This window comes from Leptosomus discolor, chromosome 2, assembly GCF_034619465.1.
Source record: "Leptosomus discolor isolate bLepDis1 chromosome 2, bLepDis1.hap2, whole genome shotgun sequence".
NCBI classification, from domain to species: domain Eukaryota; kingdom Metazoa; phylum Chordata; class Aves; order Leptosomiformes; family Leptosomidae; genus Leptosomus; species Leptosomus discolor.
In genome coordinates this window covers 125,214,116-125,233,173 of record NC_141392.1, presented here as the reverse complement: position 1 = coordinate 125,233,173, position 19,058 = coordinate 125,214,116, and the positions used below count along the sequence as shown (strand labels likewise).

Below are 19,058 nucleotides of genomic sequence, written 5' to 3'. Positions count from 1 at the left end.
GACGCTGGGGCACAGGGAGGCGGGTGCCCCCGGGGCGGGGGGGCACCGGTTGGGGACACACCTGGGGAGGCTGCTGCTGCCCCTTCCTCCAGAGCACCCACCCCCCAAGGACACACCGGGGGGCGCGGGAGGGGGGGGTGCCCCCTCTAGAGCCCCCCAAAGGCCGGGGTGGGACACACACACACACACACGCCACCGGCGCTTGCCGCCGCCCCTCAGCAGGGGGCGGGCTTCGCGCCCTGCCGCCGCCGCCGCCGCGCGCCCGCTCCCGCCCGTCCCAACGGCCAGCGCGCGCCGGGCCCGCTCACCCCTCCCCGCCCCCCGCCGCCGCCCGCCGACTCCCCTCAGGGGCGATGCCGACAGCGCCGCGGCGCCTCCTCCTCCGGGCGCTCTGCAGCTCCACCTTCAGGATGGGCGACTCGGCCTCCCGGCTGCCGCAGAAGGAAGAAGCGCTCCCCGGCAGGAGCCAGCGCATCCCGGTGGCAGGTAGGGACGACCCCTCCCGTCTCCGCTCCCCCACCCCTCACCCCCGCGGCCCGCCCCGGTGGTGGTGGCGGCGGCGGCGGCGGCGGCGGCGGCGGGGGAGGGGAAGCGCAGAGCCGCTGAGCCGGAGACGCGGCCCTGAGGCGGCGCCTGCGCGCAGGCGCACAGCCTTCCCACCGGGGCGGGCGATGGCGGCTGCGGCGCTTGCGCCCGGGGGGGGGGGGGGGGGGGGGGGGGCGGCTGTGGCGCATGCGCATCGGGGCCCTCGCCCCTGGGTGAGGGGGATATGGCGGGGGGAGCGCGGCGGGTGTTTTGGGGGCGCGGGGGGGTCGTGATGTAGCTGCACAGTGACGTTGTCTGTGCGCTTTTGTCGTAAGAATAGCAATAAGTGGGTTGCTGGAGCAGCCAACAAGCACATCGCTCCCCTTCTCGTGGCCGCGTGTGAGTTTTCTGTTTAATTTTTAGGGCCACAGTAGTCCTGTTCAGGGTTTTAATCGTGTCCAGAGCCCTCACCTTTCCTGTTAAGTAATAGTATCTTAAAATAATACCCAAGCGTGGTGTGGATGTTCTAACCCTAACGTTTGCGGAGGTTTTTTAAGTTTTTGGTCATCCTCTCCGTGACTCTCCAGCGCTAGCCCTTTCATTTTGACTAAATGCGTGCTGTCAGGTAAGCAAGGCAGCAACGCAGAAGGAAGTGATTTTGCCTTCTGTCAGCCCTCCTAGGAACTGCAAGCATTGCAAGATGACTGTCATCACCATTAAGACAGGAATTGCAGTGGCACCTAGGTGCTCTGACACGTGTGATCGTTCTCCCACTCTGCAAGGTGTTTATTTATATGTATCCTTGCTGCAGGCAGCTAAGGTCCCTGACAAAGTCTGTGAACTTAGGTAAAAAAATACTTAAACACATAAAGTGTGTAAGTGCTGGTGGGAGAATAATAAACGGGTGATGGATAAGCCCAGTGAAAGAAGTGTTTGAGAGCGTAGTAAAATCTTAAAGCTACTTGGTAAAATGCTGAAGGTAGCAAGAAGGTGGTGGCGAAATTAAAGGTAGCAGGACGAATATTATGTTTGATGTGGACTCAAAGAAGGGGTGTAGAGATGGGGTTGATGTTGTTAGGGCAATGAACTCTAGAGATGATGCCAACAGTAGCACGTTGCCTAGATTAAAATGGCACCTCCACGTTTCCTTCGCGTTGGGCAGAAGATATGCTAGGCCCGTTTTATGCTCTGTAACTCCATAGAGAGAATAATTTTGTGCTGCTGTACAAAAACTGTCCTTGTGAGGCCAGATATGAAATTTTTTGGACATTTTTATTCTATGACTAAACATGGCATTATGTACTTAATAACAGCATGGAGCTCCAAGGAACTGCAAAAGTTGAAATTTTTAAGATGTAAACCTTCAGAAAAGAATGGCAATTTAAATTTTAACGTTGCATAACATGTACTCAGTAACATTTCTTTTGTTTAAATTGCTTTTGGATTGCCAGACCAGAGGGATGTTGGTCGGAAGGGCCCTCCAGCGCAGCCCCTGTGCCAATGCTGCTCTGCCTTCTAGTAGGAGAGTTTTTCCCCCGTGTCCAACATGAACCTCTTACGGCAGAGTTAGTGGCTGCTGCCCTTTCGGATACTGTCTGGTGCTGTTGAGAAGGGTTTGGCTGAGGCGTTCTCGTTGCCTGTTAAGCTGCTGTAAGACTGCCCCCGAGTTTACCCTTCACCAGCCGAAATACACCCAGCTGCTGCGAGCTCCGTAGGTTTGTGTGCTGTAGGCTGATGACCAACTTGGCCGTTGACCTTGCAGACCCTCGCCATTTTATTAATGTCTCTCTTGAGCTGAGGACCCACAACTGGACATGCTGTTCCAGGTGAATTCCCACCAATACAGCATCGAGTGTTTTGTCCTTACTCTGCTGTCCATGCTCCTCATAATGCAGCCCAGTACACAGTTTGCTTTCTTTGCAATGAGAGCAGGTCAGTAGCTCACGTTTCACCTGGCATCCAGCATAACCACAGGTCCTTTCCAGCACGTCTGAAATTGTCTTGCACTGGTGCAGAACTTGCAGTTCTTGTTGACCTTCATGAGGTTTCTGCAGGTGTAGACGTGAAATTTTTCAAGGTCTCGTAGTACTCAAGCTGTTTGTCATGTCCTTGCTCTGTTTAGCATTGCCCTCAAATTTGCTGAGCGTGTTTTCTGTCACATCATTCATGTTATTGTTTAAGATATTGAATGATACTGGCCCCAGCATCATCCCCTGGGGTAACCTGCTACACACTAGACATCGAGGTATTGATCACTGCCTTGTGCGTCTGGTGGTCCTGCCAAGTTTTGACGTGTCTCGTGCCTAGCGGCCTGTTCTTCAGCCAGTACTTTCTCAGCTTCCAGTACTTTCTCAGCTTCTAAATGCAAATGCTGGAAGAGATGGTGTCAGAAGCCCTGCTAAAGTCAACGTGTGTTACGTCCTCTGCTTTGCCCTCATCTGCATAGCCAATCATTTCATCATAAAAGGAAACCCAGCTGGTCAAGCATGATTTGCCTTTGGTAAATATGTTGACTATTCCTGATTACTTTCCTGTTCTCTTTGTGTTTGGAAATGATTTCTGAGGGCATACTCCATGATCTTCCCTGGGACTGAGCCAAGGCTGAGCAGCCTGTAATTCCTCAATCCTCTTTTTGCCATCCTTAAAAATGGCTGGTACTGTAGCCTGGTTCTAGTCACCGGAGATCTCTCCCAGTCACTGGGGTTTTTCTAGGTATCATTATATCTACATCTGTCACAGCGTTCTGATGGTCACACCAGTGAGCTGCTTCTGCAGCCCTGGAGAAACTCCATGTGGCTCCTTGGACATTTACCTTCTTTAGCCATAACCCATTTTTTCCCCACATTACTGCTTTGCTTTCTGACTGTGCCAGTGCATGCAGAGGTTTTGAAGCAGTCTTTGTTTCTGAGGACTTAGGCAAAAGCAGTTTTGAGCACTGTAGTCTTTTCTGTACTACTTCTAGGCTGTCATCTGTATTCATTAGTGCACTCAGATTTTCTCTGCACTTCTTTTTACTCTTGTAATTTTTGTGGAATCCTGTTTTACTACTGTTTATGTGCCTAGCTAGTTTTAACTCCAGCTTTGGCCTTTCTGATTTTGTGCCTAAATGCCTAGGCAAGGCATTTGTTGCTTGTTATTGTTTCTACTTGCTCTCTCTCTTTGAATTTTAGTTCATTAAGCAGCTTTGTGTTTCTGATGCAGTTCCCGGGTTTTCTGCATGATATTTTGTTCCTTAGCTCTCTTTGAACGTTTTTGTCAAAATTCAGACCACCCTGAAGGGCTCATTCTCCCTTTGGTAGCCTCTCGGAGACCTCTACCTAGCGATTCCCTAAATAAGCCAGAGTCTGAGCTCTGAACTGCTAAATCTGCTGTTTACCTTTCTGACTGTCCTTTGGGTCCTGAACTCCGTCATCTTGTGGTCACTGCAGCTCTCTGCCATCTGCTGCTGCAACACCACCAGTTCTTCTCTGCTTCTGAACAGCCGGTCAACAAACAACCATTATCCTGGGTGGTCCCTCTGGCACTTTTGGTATGAAATTGTCACTAGTGCAGCTTCCTGAATTGCTTGCACAATTTGATTTTTGCCTTCCCAGCAGATGTCTGCGAACTGAAATCTCCCGGGGGGACCAGAGCCAGCAGTCTGGAGACTAGCTCTTTGTGGAAAGCCTCATCCACTTACCTCCTCTTGGTCGTGTGCTCTGTAGCAGACCCCACACCATCTCCAGTGTTTCCCCTCTGATCTTGACTCAGAGACTCTCAGCGGATGTGACTTCAGTTTCATACTGAAGCTCTGTGCTATCGAGGAGTTTGTTTCAGTAGAGTGCAGCTCCCCCTCCTATTCTCCTGTGCTAATCCTTCCTACGTCCCCTGTTCCCATGCATGACACTGCTCAGGTTGTGCGTGCTGTGCCAGGTCTCTGACTCTGATCACATCCTAGGTCTGTGACCAGACTTGGACATCTGAGTCTTCTTCTCTGTGAAACAAACTCTGCCTTAGTGTGCAGACACTTGAGGAAAACATCTGCCAGACCTTTAAGTGGTAACTAGCACTGAATCTAATCCAGTGACCTGAGGTCTCCATCCTCTTCATCTTCAGTGGTGTTGAGGGCCTCTTAACTGTTTCCTAGGTGAAGAGCTGCAGAGCATTTAGCCTCTTGTCTGTGCGGTCTCTTTGATGATCCTGTTGATCTCCTGCTCCTCATCCTGGATGCAATATAATGTGCTCACTCTTCTTGCAGCTCCTTCCCTTGCACTGCAGTGACTAGTTTTGCCAGAGCCACCTCTCAAAGGTGAGGCTGCTGCCACTGCTGTGATCCCCATGGAGGGACACCGGGCTCTCCCCACAGCCTGAGACTGCTCTCAGGAGTCCGGTCCCGAGGGAGGCTGCTGAAGTACCAGAGGTGGCAGCACCGTCTGGGTCAGGGCATTGTGTCCTGGAGGGTGTTTTCCAGCAGCTGAGAGTTTTTTTTCTGTGAGCAGCACTTCTGGGCTCTTTTTGTGCCTCCTGCACATTGCATTAATTGCATTGCACTGGCTTGTGCATCCTGGTCCCAGTGCTCCAAGTTCCTGATGATTTCTGGGTGTGAGATGGGCATGAAGGGGATCTGGACAGGCTGAATCAGTGGGCTGAGGTCAGTTGTATGAGGTTCAACCAGGCCAAGTGCCGGGTCCTGCCCTTGGGTCACACCAACCCCACGCAGCGCTACAGGATTGGGGAGGAGCGGCTGGAAAGTGCCTGGCGGGAAAGGACCTGGGGGTGCTGGTCGGCAGCCGGCTGGACATGAGCCGGCAGTGTGCCCAGGTGGGCAAGAAGGCCAACAGCCTCCTGGCCTGTATCAGCCATGGGGTGGCCAGCAGGAGCAGGGAGGGGATCGTGCCCCTGGGTTCGGCACTGGTGAGGCCGCCCCTCGAATCCTGTGAGCAGTTTTGGGCCCCTCCCTGCCAGAAGGACCTTGAGGGGCTGGAGCGTGTCCAGAGAAGGGCAGCGAAGGTGGGGAAAGGTCTGGAGAACAGGTCTGGTGAGGAGCGGCTGAGGGAGCTGGGGGTGTTCAGCCTGGAGAAGAGGAGGCTGAGGGGAGACCTGATCGCTCTCTGCAGCTGCCTGAGAGGGGCTTGGAGCGAGGGGGGGTCGGTCTCTTCTCCCAAGGAACAAGCAAGAGGATGAGAGGAAACGGCCTCTTGTTGCACCAGGGGAGGTTTAGATTGGACATGAGGAAAAATTTCTTTACTGAAAGGGTCGTCAAGCGCTGGAACAGGCTGCCCAGGGAAGTGGTGGAGTCACCATCCCTGAGGGTGTTTAAAAGACGTGTAGATGTGGCACTTTGGGACATGGTTTAGTGGGCATGGTGGTGCTGGGTTGAAGGTTGGACTCAATGATCTTAGAGGTCTTTTCCAACCTAATGATTCTATGACGCTATGAATGTGCTCTGCCCCTCGGTGAGATTTGTTGTTTGCTGTGGAACCTCTCATGTTGAGGGTTCTTGATCAACGTTCACAAACCTTATGAGTACAGAGACCAGCTCAGACTGCACCCTTGTTTGCTGCAGTCCCAAAGAGAGGAAGAGACAGCTGAGTGACGGCTTCGGCTTGAAAGTTGCATTTAATCTAGTCTTGTGAAAAGCTAAATTGCATTTCTGTTCCTTTGTAACTTGCTGACCACAGGGTTATGTAAGACTTGACCTTGTCTGCCTAAGTTTTTTGTTTTATCGTAAGGTTATTACTAATTTAGGACCTGAGTCTAAGGAAACTATGCAGTTAAACGTGGTGTGTTACACGGGTTTCTGTGAAGTGACTGGAAGTAGCTGGTTTGTGGTAAAAAGGGTTCTGTTTGTAGAAGTCTGTTAAACAGGGATGAAATACCGTACTGTGAGCTGAAAACCATACAAACAGTAAGCTTCACTTACTCGTTTTGCAATCAAGTTGGATTTATCCGATCTTCAACAGATTTCATGATCTGTGAATTAAGAGTTTGTCGTGCTGTTTTCTTTCCTTGCAGTAGAGCTGCTGTGTTCATTTTTGAAAATTATTTCTTTCATATAATTTTTGTATAATCATGCAATACCATGTTGTGCTTTATAGTAAAATCACATATTGTTTATTGCTTCTACATTTCTAGTATAACTTTAGTTTTCAGAATTGATTTTAGTTACATTACTGCGGAAACACGGCTGTGTTTTATGAGTCTGTGAGTATATGAGTATATATTGCTTACACTGTTTAATTGATTATTTTATTACAGTGTTAGGAGCACTAGTGAAGGAGCCCAAATAATGTAGAAGGAACCTCCTGTGCAAGGCATATATATGTATACACACACACAATTTTTTTCTGCTAGATAGCCTGAGATAGGAGATTATAGTAAATTAAAAGAATGTTTTGTCCCACTGGTCCCAATGAGTAGTGTCAGGAAATACCATCTCTCTCTCTGTGGTCTCAGCTGTGTTCCTGGCAGAGGTACTTAGGCTGTAGCATACGCATTTGTAGTGGGTTAACTTTTTTGAGGCAGTAAAGGTAGAGCTTCTGGGTAGACAGTCTTACGATTGTTTAAACCTATTAAACCTCTTAGCTTTATATTTATAGATTAATAGAGCAATAATTACAAATGTGGAGGAGGTCATGGTGAACTTTAGTCTGACCTTCTGTATAAAAAGTGAGCACAGTATTTCCATGAATTAATTCTTGCTTGAATCACGCTCTTTAAAGAAAACATTGATTAAAAATCTCATTTGACAGAGGATCCGTGGCAAAATTTCATAAATTGTTCCGTTGTTTCATAACTCTGTCCGTTAAAAAGGTGCATATTTTGAGTCACTTTGTATGTTTTAACTTCTAACCATTGCAGCTTGGTACAGTTTTTTTCCGTCATCTGGTTGAAAGGGTGGCTCTGCCTAAATTCTGTTAAGCTGGGACACGGTGCTCAGGGGGATCTTATCAATGTGTATAAATAACTGATGGTAAGGAGCAAAGGAGATGGAGACAGACTCTTCTCAGTGGTGCCCCGCGGATGGACAAGAGGCAACAGGCAGAAACTGAAACGCAGGAAATTCCATTTCAACGACGTTTTTCCTCTGAGGTTGGTGGAACAGTGGAACAGGTTGCCCAGAGAAATTGTAGCTTCTCCATCCTTGGATGGGACACGCTACTGAGCAACCTGCTCTGCCTGACCTGGCTCTGAGCAGGGCAGTTGGACCAGGTTATCTCCAGAGGTCCCTTCCAACTTCAGCTGTGCTGTGACTCTGTAAATCCTCTCAGCTATAGCTGCAGTGGTAGCAGCAGCGTCCATCTTTCCTAGGATGCTCTAGCAGTTACAGAATTTCCTCAGAATCATGATGATCATCCTCTGTTGGAAGGCTGAAATGCCATCCTGAGCAGATATATCAAAATAACCAAAGCATACCTGGGATGATGGTACTTCTTTCAGTGCAGGAGCCTAGAGGCAGACCCTCAAGTCTGCTCTCTTTTTGGCCACACTGCTTTTGCGTTTCTGCCTGTATAACAGTCTGACATGGTGCAGAGTGGGGCTTTCAGTCTTGCAGGATACTCCCAAGTCCAAGTGGTTAGAATATACTTCTGAAATATGTTTCAGTTTTCCCCAGGCTGAGTGGAGGTATGTCATTTTTTTCTGGTTTCTGGAGGATGTACTGAAGTTTTATAGCAGGGATCGCTTGCTCTTCCTTCAGAGACACGCTTCTTGACATTAAATTTATGCAGAACATGAACAGGTATTTTATGGCAACTGCTTTACTCTTCCTGTTCTGTCCCCTGCCTGCTGAAGTAGCACTTGCTTTTCACAGCATATGGATGGATTGAGTTCCACCCCAGCTGACTGTATATGCATGAAGAATAGTATACCTTATATTCTTACGGGGAGATTATTTCAGGAGAGATTTTTACATGAGATGATTTTAGGTATTATATGTCCTGTTAGGACTTGTTTAGTTGATTTCTAATGTTGCATTTAGTCGGATGTCTTTTGAAGCTTAATAGTTTCCAAACACAATGAACGTTCAGAAGCAGAAATAACCCTTTAAATTGTTTCGCTTCCATACCTGTTTGTTTTAGTGGAATTTCTGTCCATGCTGGTCTTTTTTACCCTTCTGAAAACACTGAACAGAAATTACTGTGGTCAAACTAGTGGCCTGTGGTCTGGTACTTTCATTTGTCTCTTCTGCTGCCCTTGGAGGAGGTTGCTGGCTGGACTGCTTGCACTGCCATGGGCACATGGAAGGCTGCTAGGGCTAAAAGATCAGAACTTTTCTTAGGCATGTTCATGGGCTGGTACAAAGACTTCCCAGTGGAATTTGATCCCTGTGGGCATGGGATCATCCAGTAATTTTCTCAACAGTTAATGAATCTGTGTTGTTGCGGCTGACTTGTCATGATACAGGGGCATTGCACTGCCAGAGCGTACTAGATATCACTGAGCTGCGATCATTGAGTAACTTATCCTTAAATCATCAGCACTTTCCTACCAAAGGCAAATGGCAAAATGGAGAACTGCTGAGTGGGGTAGCCTGATCCCTTGATACCTGTGAGTTAGTATGCTGTGGAAATCTCCATGTTTTTGTAGCCTCTCTGTACTGTGCAGAATTAGGGAAAAAAATCTGGTACCTTATGCTTATTCTGTGTGTAAATTTGTGTGCAGTGTTAGGCTGGGAACTTTTAAACGGAGTTTTCCTGATATTCTGACAGTTTGCCGAATTGCACCAGATTTTGCAATAGAATTGCAAACTAAAATGGAGGCTTAACGTTTTCTAAGATTTTTTTCAGTAGAATATGAGGAATAAAATGAAAAATACTAGATGTTTTTTCCGTTAATGATTAAAAAAGTTTGTTAATCCAGGGCAAATATAAAACTTTTTTTCAGACATGAGTTTAACATCACTCTATTGTAGATCTGAAATAAAGATTCTTGGATGAGATTATGCCTCAGAGCAAAGCCTACAAAGGAAATAGAGTTTCTCTTAAGGTTTAGAAAGATTAATTTTTTAAAGTTTTCCTCCACTTTGTTTACCTGATACAGTGTTTTACATAAAAAATTAAGTAGTTCCCCATTTTTACTGAAGTTTGTATGGAATAGGGGCCAAAAGATGTTGAAGTTCAGGAGCATGTTGAGTAACAACATCATATGTGGTCTAGCGTTTCTCAAATTTCAGTTTACTTTTCTAATTCAGAAGAGTTAGTTACTTATTTCTTCATGCTAAGAGGTGATCTTTGCCTCAGATACACTCAAGCCATCAATTTCCATTAATTATTAAATTTCATTACAATTTCACTGTATATACCGAGATTCAAATCGTAAAGGATGTAAAGCAAAGTACATTTCTTTGTGGGAGCATCTCACCCCAGTAATTGTTTATTATCTGAAAGACAACTGCTGAAATTTGTGGTTACAACATCTTTACAGGTGGATGTGAGATGAATTTGCTTGAAAATCCTGTCTGTAATAACATGCCATGGCTTTTTCTCTCTCTTTTTTTTTTTTTTTTGCACCTTGTCAGGTATTTCTATCTAAACCCTAAACAGCTCGTTTTCAAGCCAAGCGTACGACTATAAATATTGAAACAGGAATTACTTTTTAACCGCTCATTGCATTTACATTTTGGAAGGTGTTGCAAGGAGAAGCAAAGGTTAAGTCAATCTAAGGGAATTTTTTTTGTGTGTGTTGTTTGCACGTGACTTTTGCTCTTGGCAGCTGGAAAACAACAACAAAAAGGAAGTTAACGTGCGTGCACGATGCTTGATAGATTAAAAGCACACAGGAAATATGTTTACAGAGCTGCACATCCAGCTGTCAAACGCTGCTCCCAAGCTATCACCACCCTGATGAAGAAACCCTGCACTGCCTCATCACCTCAAACTCCATTGCAATAGAAGGGGCTACGTCATTCATCGCTAAGCCCTCTCCAAAAAAAAAGAAAAAAAAAGAAAAAAAAAGGAATTTAAAGAAAAAAAAAGAAATCTCTGGTTGGAGTCCCTGGAGTTCCTGGCGGACTACTTAGCATGCCGCTCACAGTCGGATGTGTGCGCTGGCATGAAGCAGCGCTGCACAAAGCTGTACCCCCAGGACTGCGGTGGGGCGGGTGCGGAGGAAGCTCTCCCCGGGGTTTCTCCTGGCAACAGCGCGGGTTGCTGGGAAACAGAATTACTTAAATGGGGAGAAACTTTACCCAACTGGCAGCCTCTTGAATGCAAATAAGGCTTGAAGGAGGCTCCTCTTGCTGATATCGTAATTTCCCTCTCCGAAATGAAAAATGAATCCAGAGGTTCTTTATTCAGAGGATTATGTGTGGATGCTGCTCTGAGGAATCATTCAAAGTTGTGTAATAAAAGAGGATAATTATTTCTAGTAAAAGGTAGCGGTGTGGTACGCAGGATTCAATAGCTCCTCGTGGCTGCCGCTTTGAAAAGGGATGTAATGTCTGAATTTGCCAAATTTGTGTTGTTAAATAAACCTGTCAGTTATGAGAATTAAACACAAGGGTTATATTTACACAGGTTATTTTTTTCACTAGAGAATATTCTGTTATTTTGTGGGAGTCCTGGGACACATTGGACTTCTTTGTCTAATTGTGTCCATTTATCTTCGGTGCAATTATTGCGTGAATGACTTTGACTTGACATTTAGATAATGTGATTTTGACTCAGAAAATAAGAAAGTTGAGAGAAACATCTCACTTCCTTCACATGGTCTCCATGCTACTATTTAAAAGCATTTTGTGTTTAGATGGTAAAGATCTGTGGCGCCAGCTGTGTCTGTGTAACCAGAATGAACATTTGTTCTTCTTTTTCAGTATGATATTTAACTGACTAAATCACAGTCTTACAAGGGCTGGCTGAGGGCTTTGGGCTTGTCTAGTTTGGAGGGAAGGAGGCTGAGGGGCGACCTCGTTGCTCTCTGCAGCTACCTGAGGAGGTAACATGGAGAGGGAGATGCTGATCTCTTCCTCCTGGGATCCACTGGTAGAATGTGTGGGAAAGGTTCAAGGCTGCGCCAGGGGTGGTTCAGACTGGACATTAGGAAGCATTTCTTTAGCAAGAGGGTGATCAAACACTTGAACAGGCCTCCTAGAGAGGTGGTGGATGGCCCAAGCCTGTCAGTGTTTAAGAAGAGTTTGGACAATGCCCTTAACAACATGCTTTAACTTTTGGTCAGTTCTGAAGTGGTCAGGCAGTTGGACTAGGTGATCGATGTAGGTCCCTTCCAACTGAATTAGTGTATTCCATTCTAGTCTTCTCATAAAATAGGTTACTTTTCAAAAAATATACCATAAGCATACTTTTCAGCATGGTAGAGCTCTGTTATATATGTTATTCTTAAAGGAAAGTGTAGCCGCAATGGAGACTCGTTCAAACTAGACATGGTCATGATTTACATTACGGTTACAGGGACAGATTAGCTCAGTGTAAGCCAGGTGTGGATTTGTAGCGTAATAACTACTCCAGGTAACTGCCTACGTGAATGCCTTTGTTGTGCAGTGAACTCAAACTGTCTCTCTCGGTTTCACTGAATGGTAAGTGATGTTATGTTTACTGCAGGGCAAAAAAAGGGGGTTACCAAAAAGAGGTGCTCTAATATGTTGAGAGTTTTGTTTGTGTGAATCATTTGCATCTTCTTTGTTTTTTTTTCCCAGAACAGCACAACCAAATTAATTGAGGGAATGATGTTATTTAATGACCTATCCCTGTAGTTGATACTTGGTATAAAACCTTGAAAATTTTTTCTTGCCCAGAGAGTTACTCTGGTTGCCCTGAGTCAAAAGCTGTCTGTTTCTTTTTTACTCTCTTCATCACATGCCAGTTCACAGAATCATAATTTTTTTCCTTCTTTTTCTTTGATTTTCTTGTTTAATGTTTGTGTACAACGTTTTCAATAATAAAGAATTTCCAAAGGTGGGTTATGCTAAATGAGAGTTAAGTTGTTCACGGACAGAAGTGCAGCGATGCAGCAGCTTTAGTTCCCTCAGAAGTACAATAGTAAAAGTCCTCATAATTTAGTTGATTTGGAAGTAGGTAAGTGCAGAATAGACCTTACATTAGGTTACCGTAAGGCAGATTTAAGGTTCTTTGAATGTTTTAGCTATTAACCTCTGTGTCTTAGTCCTTTTGTATTTCTTTGATGTGTAGTATTTACTTTGAATTTTCCTGGCTTAAAAACCTTTTGTGGTTTAATTAATATCTTCCTCTCAAATTTATACCTTCAAGTTACAGCGGTGTATGTTGCCTTAACTTCAGTTTTGTCTAATGTTAACTAAATTTATTTTTACTTTGTGGCCATTGAATTATTTGGCTTGTAACTTGTTGTGTGGTAGGTGTTGCTTTATCTTTACATGCTAAAATTTTATTTATGTGTAGAATTTCGGTGGTATGGATGTATTTGCGTATCGTTCTTATTTTGTTGCTTACAAATTTTTGCGATGCATACTAAAGTTGCATTTAAATTTCTAGTACAATTAAAATAATAGGCATAAATAAGTCCTTAGTTCAAATAAGATAAAAACTTGTGCAATATATAGTGACGTTTATTGCAGTTTATTATGTATTGCTCCGTTATTTCCTGTTGCAGATATGCAAAATGGGAGTTAGTGGTATTTCAGCTACCTGGGAGAAGAGATTGTTTTGGTTTTAGTTTTGAAGACAGGATCTTATTTTCCAAAGAGAAATGTGGCCAAGTAGATGATATCTGTATTTTTATTGTAGTTTGGGCTTGATTTTTCAGGAATTTGCCTTTCCAGGAGCCTCCAAAGATGTTTTAAGGACTGTTGAAATTTCAGGAGTGTCTGAGAAGCAGAACTCTAGTGGGAACTAATTTTTTTGGTGCCCCTCAACGTGAGACACAAAGCTCTCATCCTGAGGACATACGCTCTGTTTGGGGGTAGAGATTTGGTGCCTGAGAGACTGGCTGATGTCTTCTGCAAGGAACCCAGTGAGAAAGTAGAATTATCGTGCAGGGGATGCTGCTTCTGATTAGACAATGGGCGTGCTCATAGAAGGCCTGAAGATTAGCAGCAAAAGCATGCCACATCCTGGACTACTGCTCTGTAGTCAGAAAACACTTGACTGCCGTTGTGGGGTGTTAGCTGTTTTCCACAAACCGTAGCCAGCTCTGGCCGTTGGGTGGAGAAACGTTTCGGTATTGATTGCACCCTTGCTCTCAAAAGGGAAGCACAGGTTGGTTTCTTGTTAATGGCAGCGCTGGCTTGTCTACTTCCATTGAGGCATAGTCTGGATGATGGTGATGTTTCTTCAGCAGTCTTCCTGTTTCTGACATTCCCATTCATCTTTTACTATTTACAGGCTCAGAAATTCACTTTTTGGTTCATCAAACATTCATCTCCTGAAAATTTCGTCCCAGAACCTGGTTATACATCTGCGGCTACTTCAGGTGATGCACAGCCCACTCCTGAAGCAGCAGCAGGAGTCTGGGAGGACAGTCATTGATTAGCTAGCAGGCTGGATGAAGGAGAGGGATGACTCCAGACAGTCCTTGGGGACAGCAAAACAATGCAGAGACAGGGACTGGTACCTGCTGTATTGCAGAGTAGGATCATAGGATAATCCAGGTTGGAAGGGACTTTGGGAGATCATCGATTTATGAGATCACTAGATTGACAGCTGATATACTGTTCTTTTAGAGAAAATATCTGTAATCATCCTCTACTTTCAAATGTTGAGTTTACATTTTGAAAAATGACAAACTACCAAGTCATGGAATCAGTGGATGATTTCCTGTTATGTTTTAGCAAACTGCAATAAGATTTTTTCAAAGATCATCAGAAACAAAGTAACTGCGCCAGAGATAACATTACGATATGTGGGGTCCATGGGGGCTTTATATTGCTTGCTTTCTTTTGTTTGTGTTCACCCTTGAGGGTTCTTCTTCTTACCTAAATAGGGGTGTACGAATCTACTTTTCCACTTACCGAGGTTGACCTGATGTGCGATAGGGAGCAGAAATGAAATCTCATCTTAAAGAAGTTGCACACAGACAACTCTATAAAATAAACTGCTCACAGAGCAATAATGCTTAATTTTAGTAGTATCTTGAGTGACAGTTTTCACAGTTACTGCTCAGAAAGGGAACAGGAAAGAGAAGAAATTAACAGGCAAACCAAATGTAGAGGGTGGATTCTTAAGCAGAACGTACAATGTCTTTATATGAAGAAGAGAAATATCAGTAACATGACCCAGAGACATGTTTACAGTTGTTTCTTAAAATAATAATTTCAGAACTTAGCTAGTGATCCTTTTTTTTTTTTTTTTTTTTTTTTTTTTTAAATCCTGAGTGATTCTGGGATGTTCTGACCCGCCTGTATTTTTATCATTTCTCCCTAACTCTAGTCATCAATTCAGGATTTGGGTATAATTAAGCAGTAGGACCAACAGATTGCCATGTTCACTTCTTCAGAAGTGGAGCATTCTGCTTCTGAAAAGTGTCTTCTGATGTTGGCAGCTAAACGTGATTCCTGTTTAGAACACCGTGTTGAGCAGCGAAGGGATTTGGGGTAGGACCTTATACCTTGTATGCGTTTGTTTTCTTACCAAGTTGTCTAAATTTCTTGCTATTTGATTTAATGTGGTCCCTGCGCCATTCTTTGTCATCAAATTGCTTTTCAAACTACCTGAAAGATGTTCTCTATTACTGGATTAGGATAGCATCCCACTTGGGAAAAGCTGGGTTTGGACTCTTAGCACTGAGTACGCAGCATGGACATTGCAGGCTGTTTCCACTCCAGTCAGTGGAACTGTATCAGGGCCCTGGCTCCGTAGGTGTAGATGACTCAGATCATCTCTGTTAAATTGTTAGAGAGATTCCTGGGTCTGCCTTTGCCCTGGTCAACCAGTGTGTTCCTCTGAAATTCCTAGACGTGGTTGAGGAGTTAGCACGGATCGGGAACTGTTCCCAGTCGCCAGTTTGATGCAGCCATCCTGTTTTGGAGTGTACAGGTATGGTGTGGCGGCGCCTGGGCTGTTGACACAGGTCCAGAGGATGGAACCTGCGGTCATGGAGTAGCCATCAGCAGGACTTAGGTGTCTCCCCAGTCTTTGGTGGTGCAGAAGTGCAGACTTAGACTTGCCCTCTTGCATTTAAATGACTACATTTCTCCTGAAGTCCTCATTGAGGAGTTATCCTTGTGTTGAGCATTTTACACACCAATTAAGACTTACTCTGTTTTAAATTAAATCAAACTTACTGTTTAATTTAATATACAACAATTAAAAGCAAGCTTTTTAAATGAGAGAGAGAAAAATATCATCAAATATGTATGCTATATGTGTGGATATCTGCACAGACAGTCCTGGGTACTACTGTGGTAGATATATTATTAAGTGTAACAGAAGTGGAAAATTAATAAAAATTTGTGCTCTCTGGGCTAATAACTGGATGCAGATGAGGAATTCTGAGATATTAATCTCTGTAGAACCATTTAAAATATTTAATTTTTGTAAATTTAATTGTTGAAGAGAACAATGATCACAAAATAAAGCACTTTGTACCTAATTTTTGCAATAAAGCCCTTGCTTAGTGCTAAGGAATATGTTCTTATTGCTCACACATGGACTGACAATTAGGAGAGAGTAAGCTGACCATATTTTGGGTAAATTCTCTTAGTTATTTGATTTTTCAGAGCCTCCTTTTTCATAATCACTGAAGATATTTGAGAGTTTCTATCCACTTCATTACAAGTCTATTTTCAGTCTACCCAAGTTAACTGTAAATGGAATCCATTATGAGTAACTACTTCCACCTAAAGTGCTATGCATATATTTTTCATGTTGCATGCTGTAATCACTTTTCTAAATGACAGTCACAAATGCCTGTGAAGCTGGGTTCCTAACATTTTGATTTTTGTAAGTATCTGTTTTTCTCCTGAGATCTAAAAGGAAATTATACGCAGTTAAGGTTACAAATGACATTTAAACTTCCATGTGTCACTTTATATATATAATGCATGTATCGAAAGTGTTCTGGGTAGTGCTGGACGAAGAGAATGGGAAAACATTTTAACCTATGAATGCAAATTCCGTTTGATGTACTCAGAAAAACACCTCATCCTCCAGAAACCTGAAGAAGAACATATATAGTGAAGATTGACCCATGCATTGTGCAATTTCAGATTGGGGCATCACGCCAGCAGATGATGAGTAGTTGAAGTATATTCCCACAGTGGAATATTTAGGAAGTTGTTGACAGCTTCCCATAGAGTTTGGACTTTGCAATTTGTTTGCCTTGCAAAGCTGGAGAACTCCACTCGGCAGTGTGATGGTGTGCCAGCCCTAAACCGACCGCACTGCGGCACAGTTCAGGCATGCAGATTTGCTTCTTTGGTTTTCAGCTGGATTCAACTGGAACAATCCGTTTCTGGTGCTAATCCTTTTTCCACAGCACTACTCGACTATTGCAGCCTGTGGAAAAGGCCACAGTCATGCATACATTATGTTGTCAAAATGATAAATGATAAATGGAGGTGATAAGTGGTCAGCTGCCAAGGAAAAGACAGGCTGTCCTGTAGGAAGGTATCGTGGTTTAACCCCAGCCAGCAGCTAAGCCCCACACAGCCTCTCCCTCCTGTGGGATGGGGGAGAGAATTGGAAGGGTAAAAGTGGGAAAACTCATGGGTTTGGATAAAGACAGTTTGATAGGTAAAGCAAAAGTCGCCCATGGAAGCAAGTGAAAACAAGGAATTCATTCCCAGTTTCCCGTTGGCAGGCAGGTGTTCAGCCATCCCCAGGACAGCAGGGCTCCATCATGTGTAGCGGGTACTTGGGAAGACAAACGCCTTCACACCAAATGTCTCCCCCTTCCTTCTTCTTCCTCCAGCTTTTTACGCTGAGCATGACGTCATATGGTGTGGAATATCCCTTTGGTCAGCTGGGGTCAGCTGTCCCAGCTGTGTCCCCTCCCAACTCCTTGTGCACCCCCAGCCTCCTCACTGGTGGGGTGGGGTGAGCGGCAGAGAAGGCCTTGGCTCTGTGTAAGCCCCGCTCAGCAACCACCGAAACATCCCTGGGTTATCAGAGCTGTTTCCAGCACAAACCCAAACCGCAGCCCCGTACTGGCTACTGTGAAGACAATTAACTCTGCCCCAGCCAACACGAGCCCACACAGTTAATTGGGTTCATACCCAGCTATGCAAAATGAGCTGTCATAGGTGGTCCCTGCTAGGGACATCTCATCAGGCTATTGATCTGTCACCCTGGGAGTCTGGGGGATCGGAGATGCTTTGACCCTGGCTGGGTGCCGGGTGCCCACCAAAGCCGCTCTATCACTCTCCCCCTCCTCAGCTGGTCAGGGGAGAGAAAAAATATAACAACAGGCTTGTGGGGTCGAGATAAGGACAGGGAGATCACTCAGCATTTACCGTCATGGGCAAAACAGACTTGGCTTGAGAGGACAAATGTAATTTATTACTGATTAACTCAGACAGGAATAATGAGAAATAAAACCAAATCTTAAAACACCTTCCCCCCACCCCTCCCTTCTTTCCTAGGATTAACTTTCTTCCCGATTTCTCTCCCTTCTCCCCACAAGTGGTGCAGGGGGACAGGGAGTGGAGGTTGTGGTCAGTTCATCACACTGTTGTTTTCTGCCGCTCCTTCCTCCTCAGGGGGAGGACTCCTCACATGCTTCCCCTGCTCCAGTGTGGGGTCCCTCTCACGGCAGACAGTCCTCCATGACTTCTCCAGCGTGAGTCCTTCCCATGGGCTACAGTTCTCCATGAACTGTCCCAACGTGGGTCTCCTCCATGGGGTGCAGTCCTTCAGGAACCGACTGCTCCAGCGTGAGCCCCCCTCACGGGGTCACAGGCAGCAAACCTGCTCCAGCGTGGGCTTCTCTCTCTCCACGGGCCACAGGTCCTGCCAGGAGCCTGCTCCGGTGCAGGCTTCCCACGGGGTCACAGCTTCCTTCAGGGATCCACCTACTCTGGCGTGGGGTCCTTCACGGGGTGTAGGCAGTCATCTGCTCCACCGCCCACGGGCTGCAGGGGGACAGCCTGCCTCACCATGGTCTTCACCACAGGCCGCAGGGGGATTGCTGCTCCGGCGCCTGGAGCATCTCCTCCCCCTCCTTCTGCACTGACCTTGGTGTCTGCAGAAACGTTTCTCTCCTCTCTCGTTCTCTCTCACTGCTCTCTTTCGCTCCTATTACTGCTGCGCAATAACTTTTTTCCTTTGTGAAATACGTTATCCCAGAGACGCTACCACCATCGCTGATGGGCTCAGCCTTGACCAGTGGTGGGTCCGTCTTGGAGCCAGCTGGCGTTGGCTGTATCAGATATAGAGGAAGCCTCTAGCAGCTTGTCATAGAAGCCACCCCTGTAACCCCCTCGCTACCAAAACCTTGCCACGCAAGCCCATTCATTACAGGTGCACACTGGAGGTCCTTGCAGATCTAGTCCTTTATGTTCATGTTTATGGGCCTTTATGCTTGTTTTCTTGTATTTTTTTTTTTTTCTGTTTTTGTGGTTGAATCTTGGAATGTCCACTTCAGCTGTTGCTGTCTTCCTTTGCTTCTTCTGTGTGGCTACAAGA

General features: G+C 45.4%; 1 protein-coding gene across 1 annotated transcript in view; it reads left to right on the top strand.

Moving 5' to 3' along the window:
* Positions 1 to 353: 353 nt before the first annotated feature.
* The window catches only part of MSRA (methionine sulfoxide reductase A), a 291,532-nt gene continuing 272,827 nt past the window's right edge, over positions 354 to 19,058 (top strand). Inside the window, exon 1 of the mRNA XM_086461695.1 lies at positions 354 to 486. Coding sequence (XP_086317821.1) covers positions 354 to 486 — 133 coding nt within the window. The remainder of the gene's footprint in view (positions 487 to 19,058) is intronic.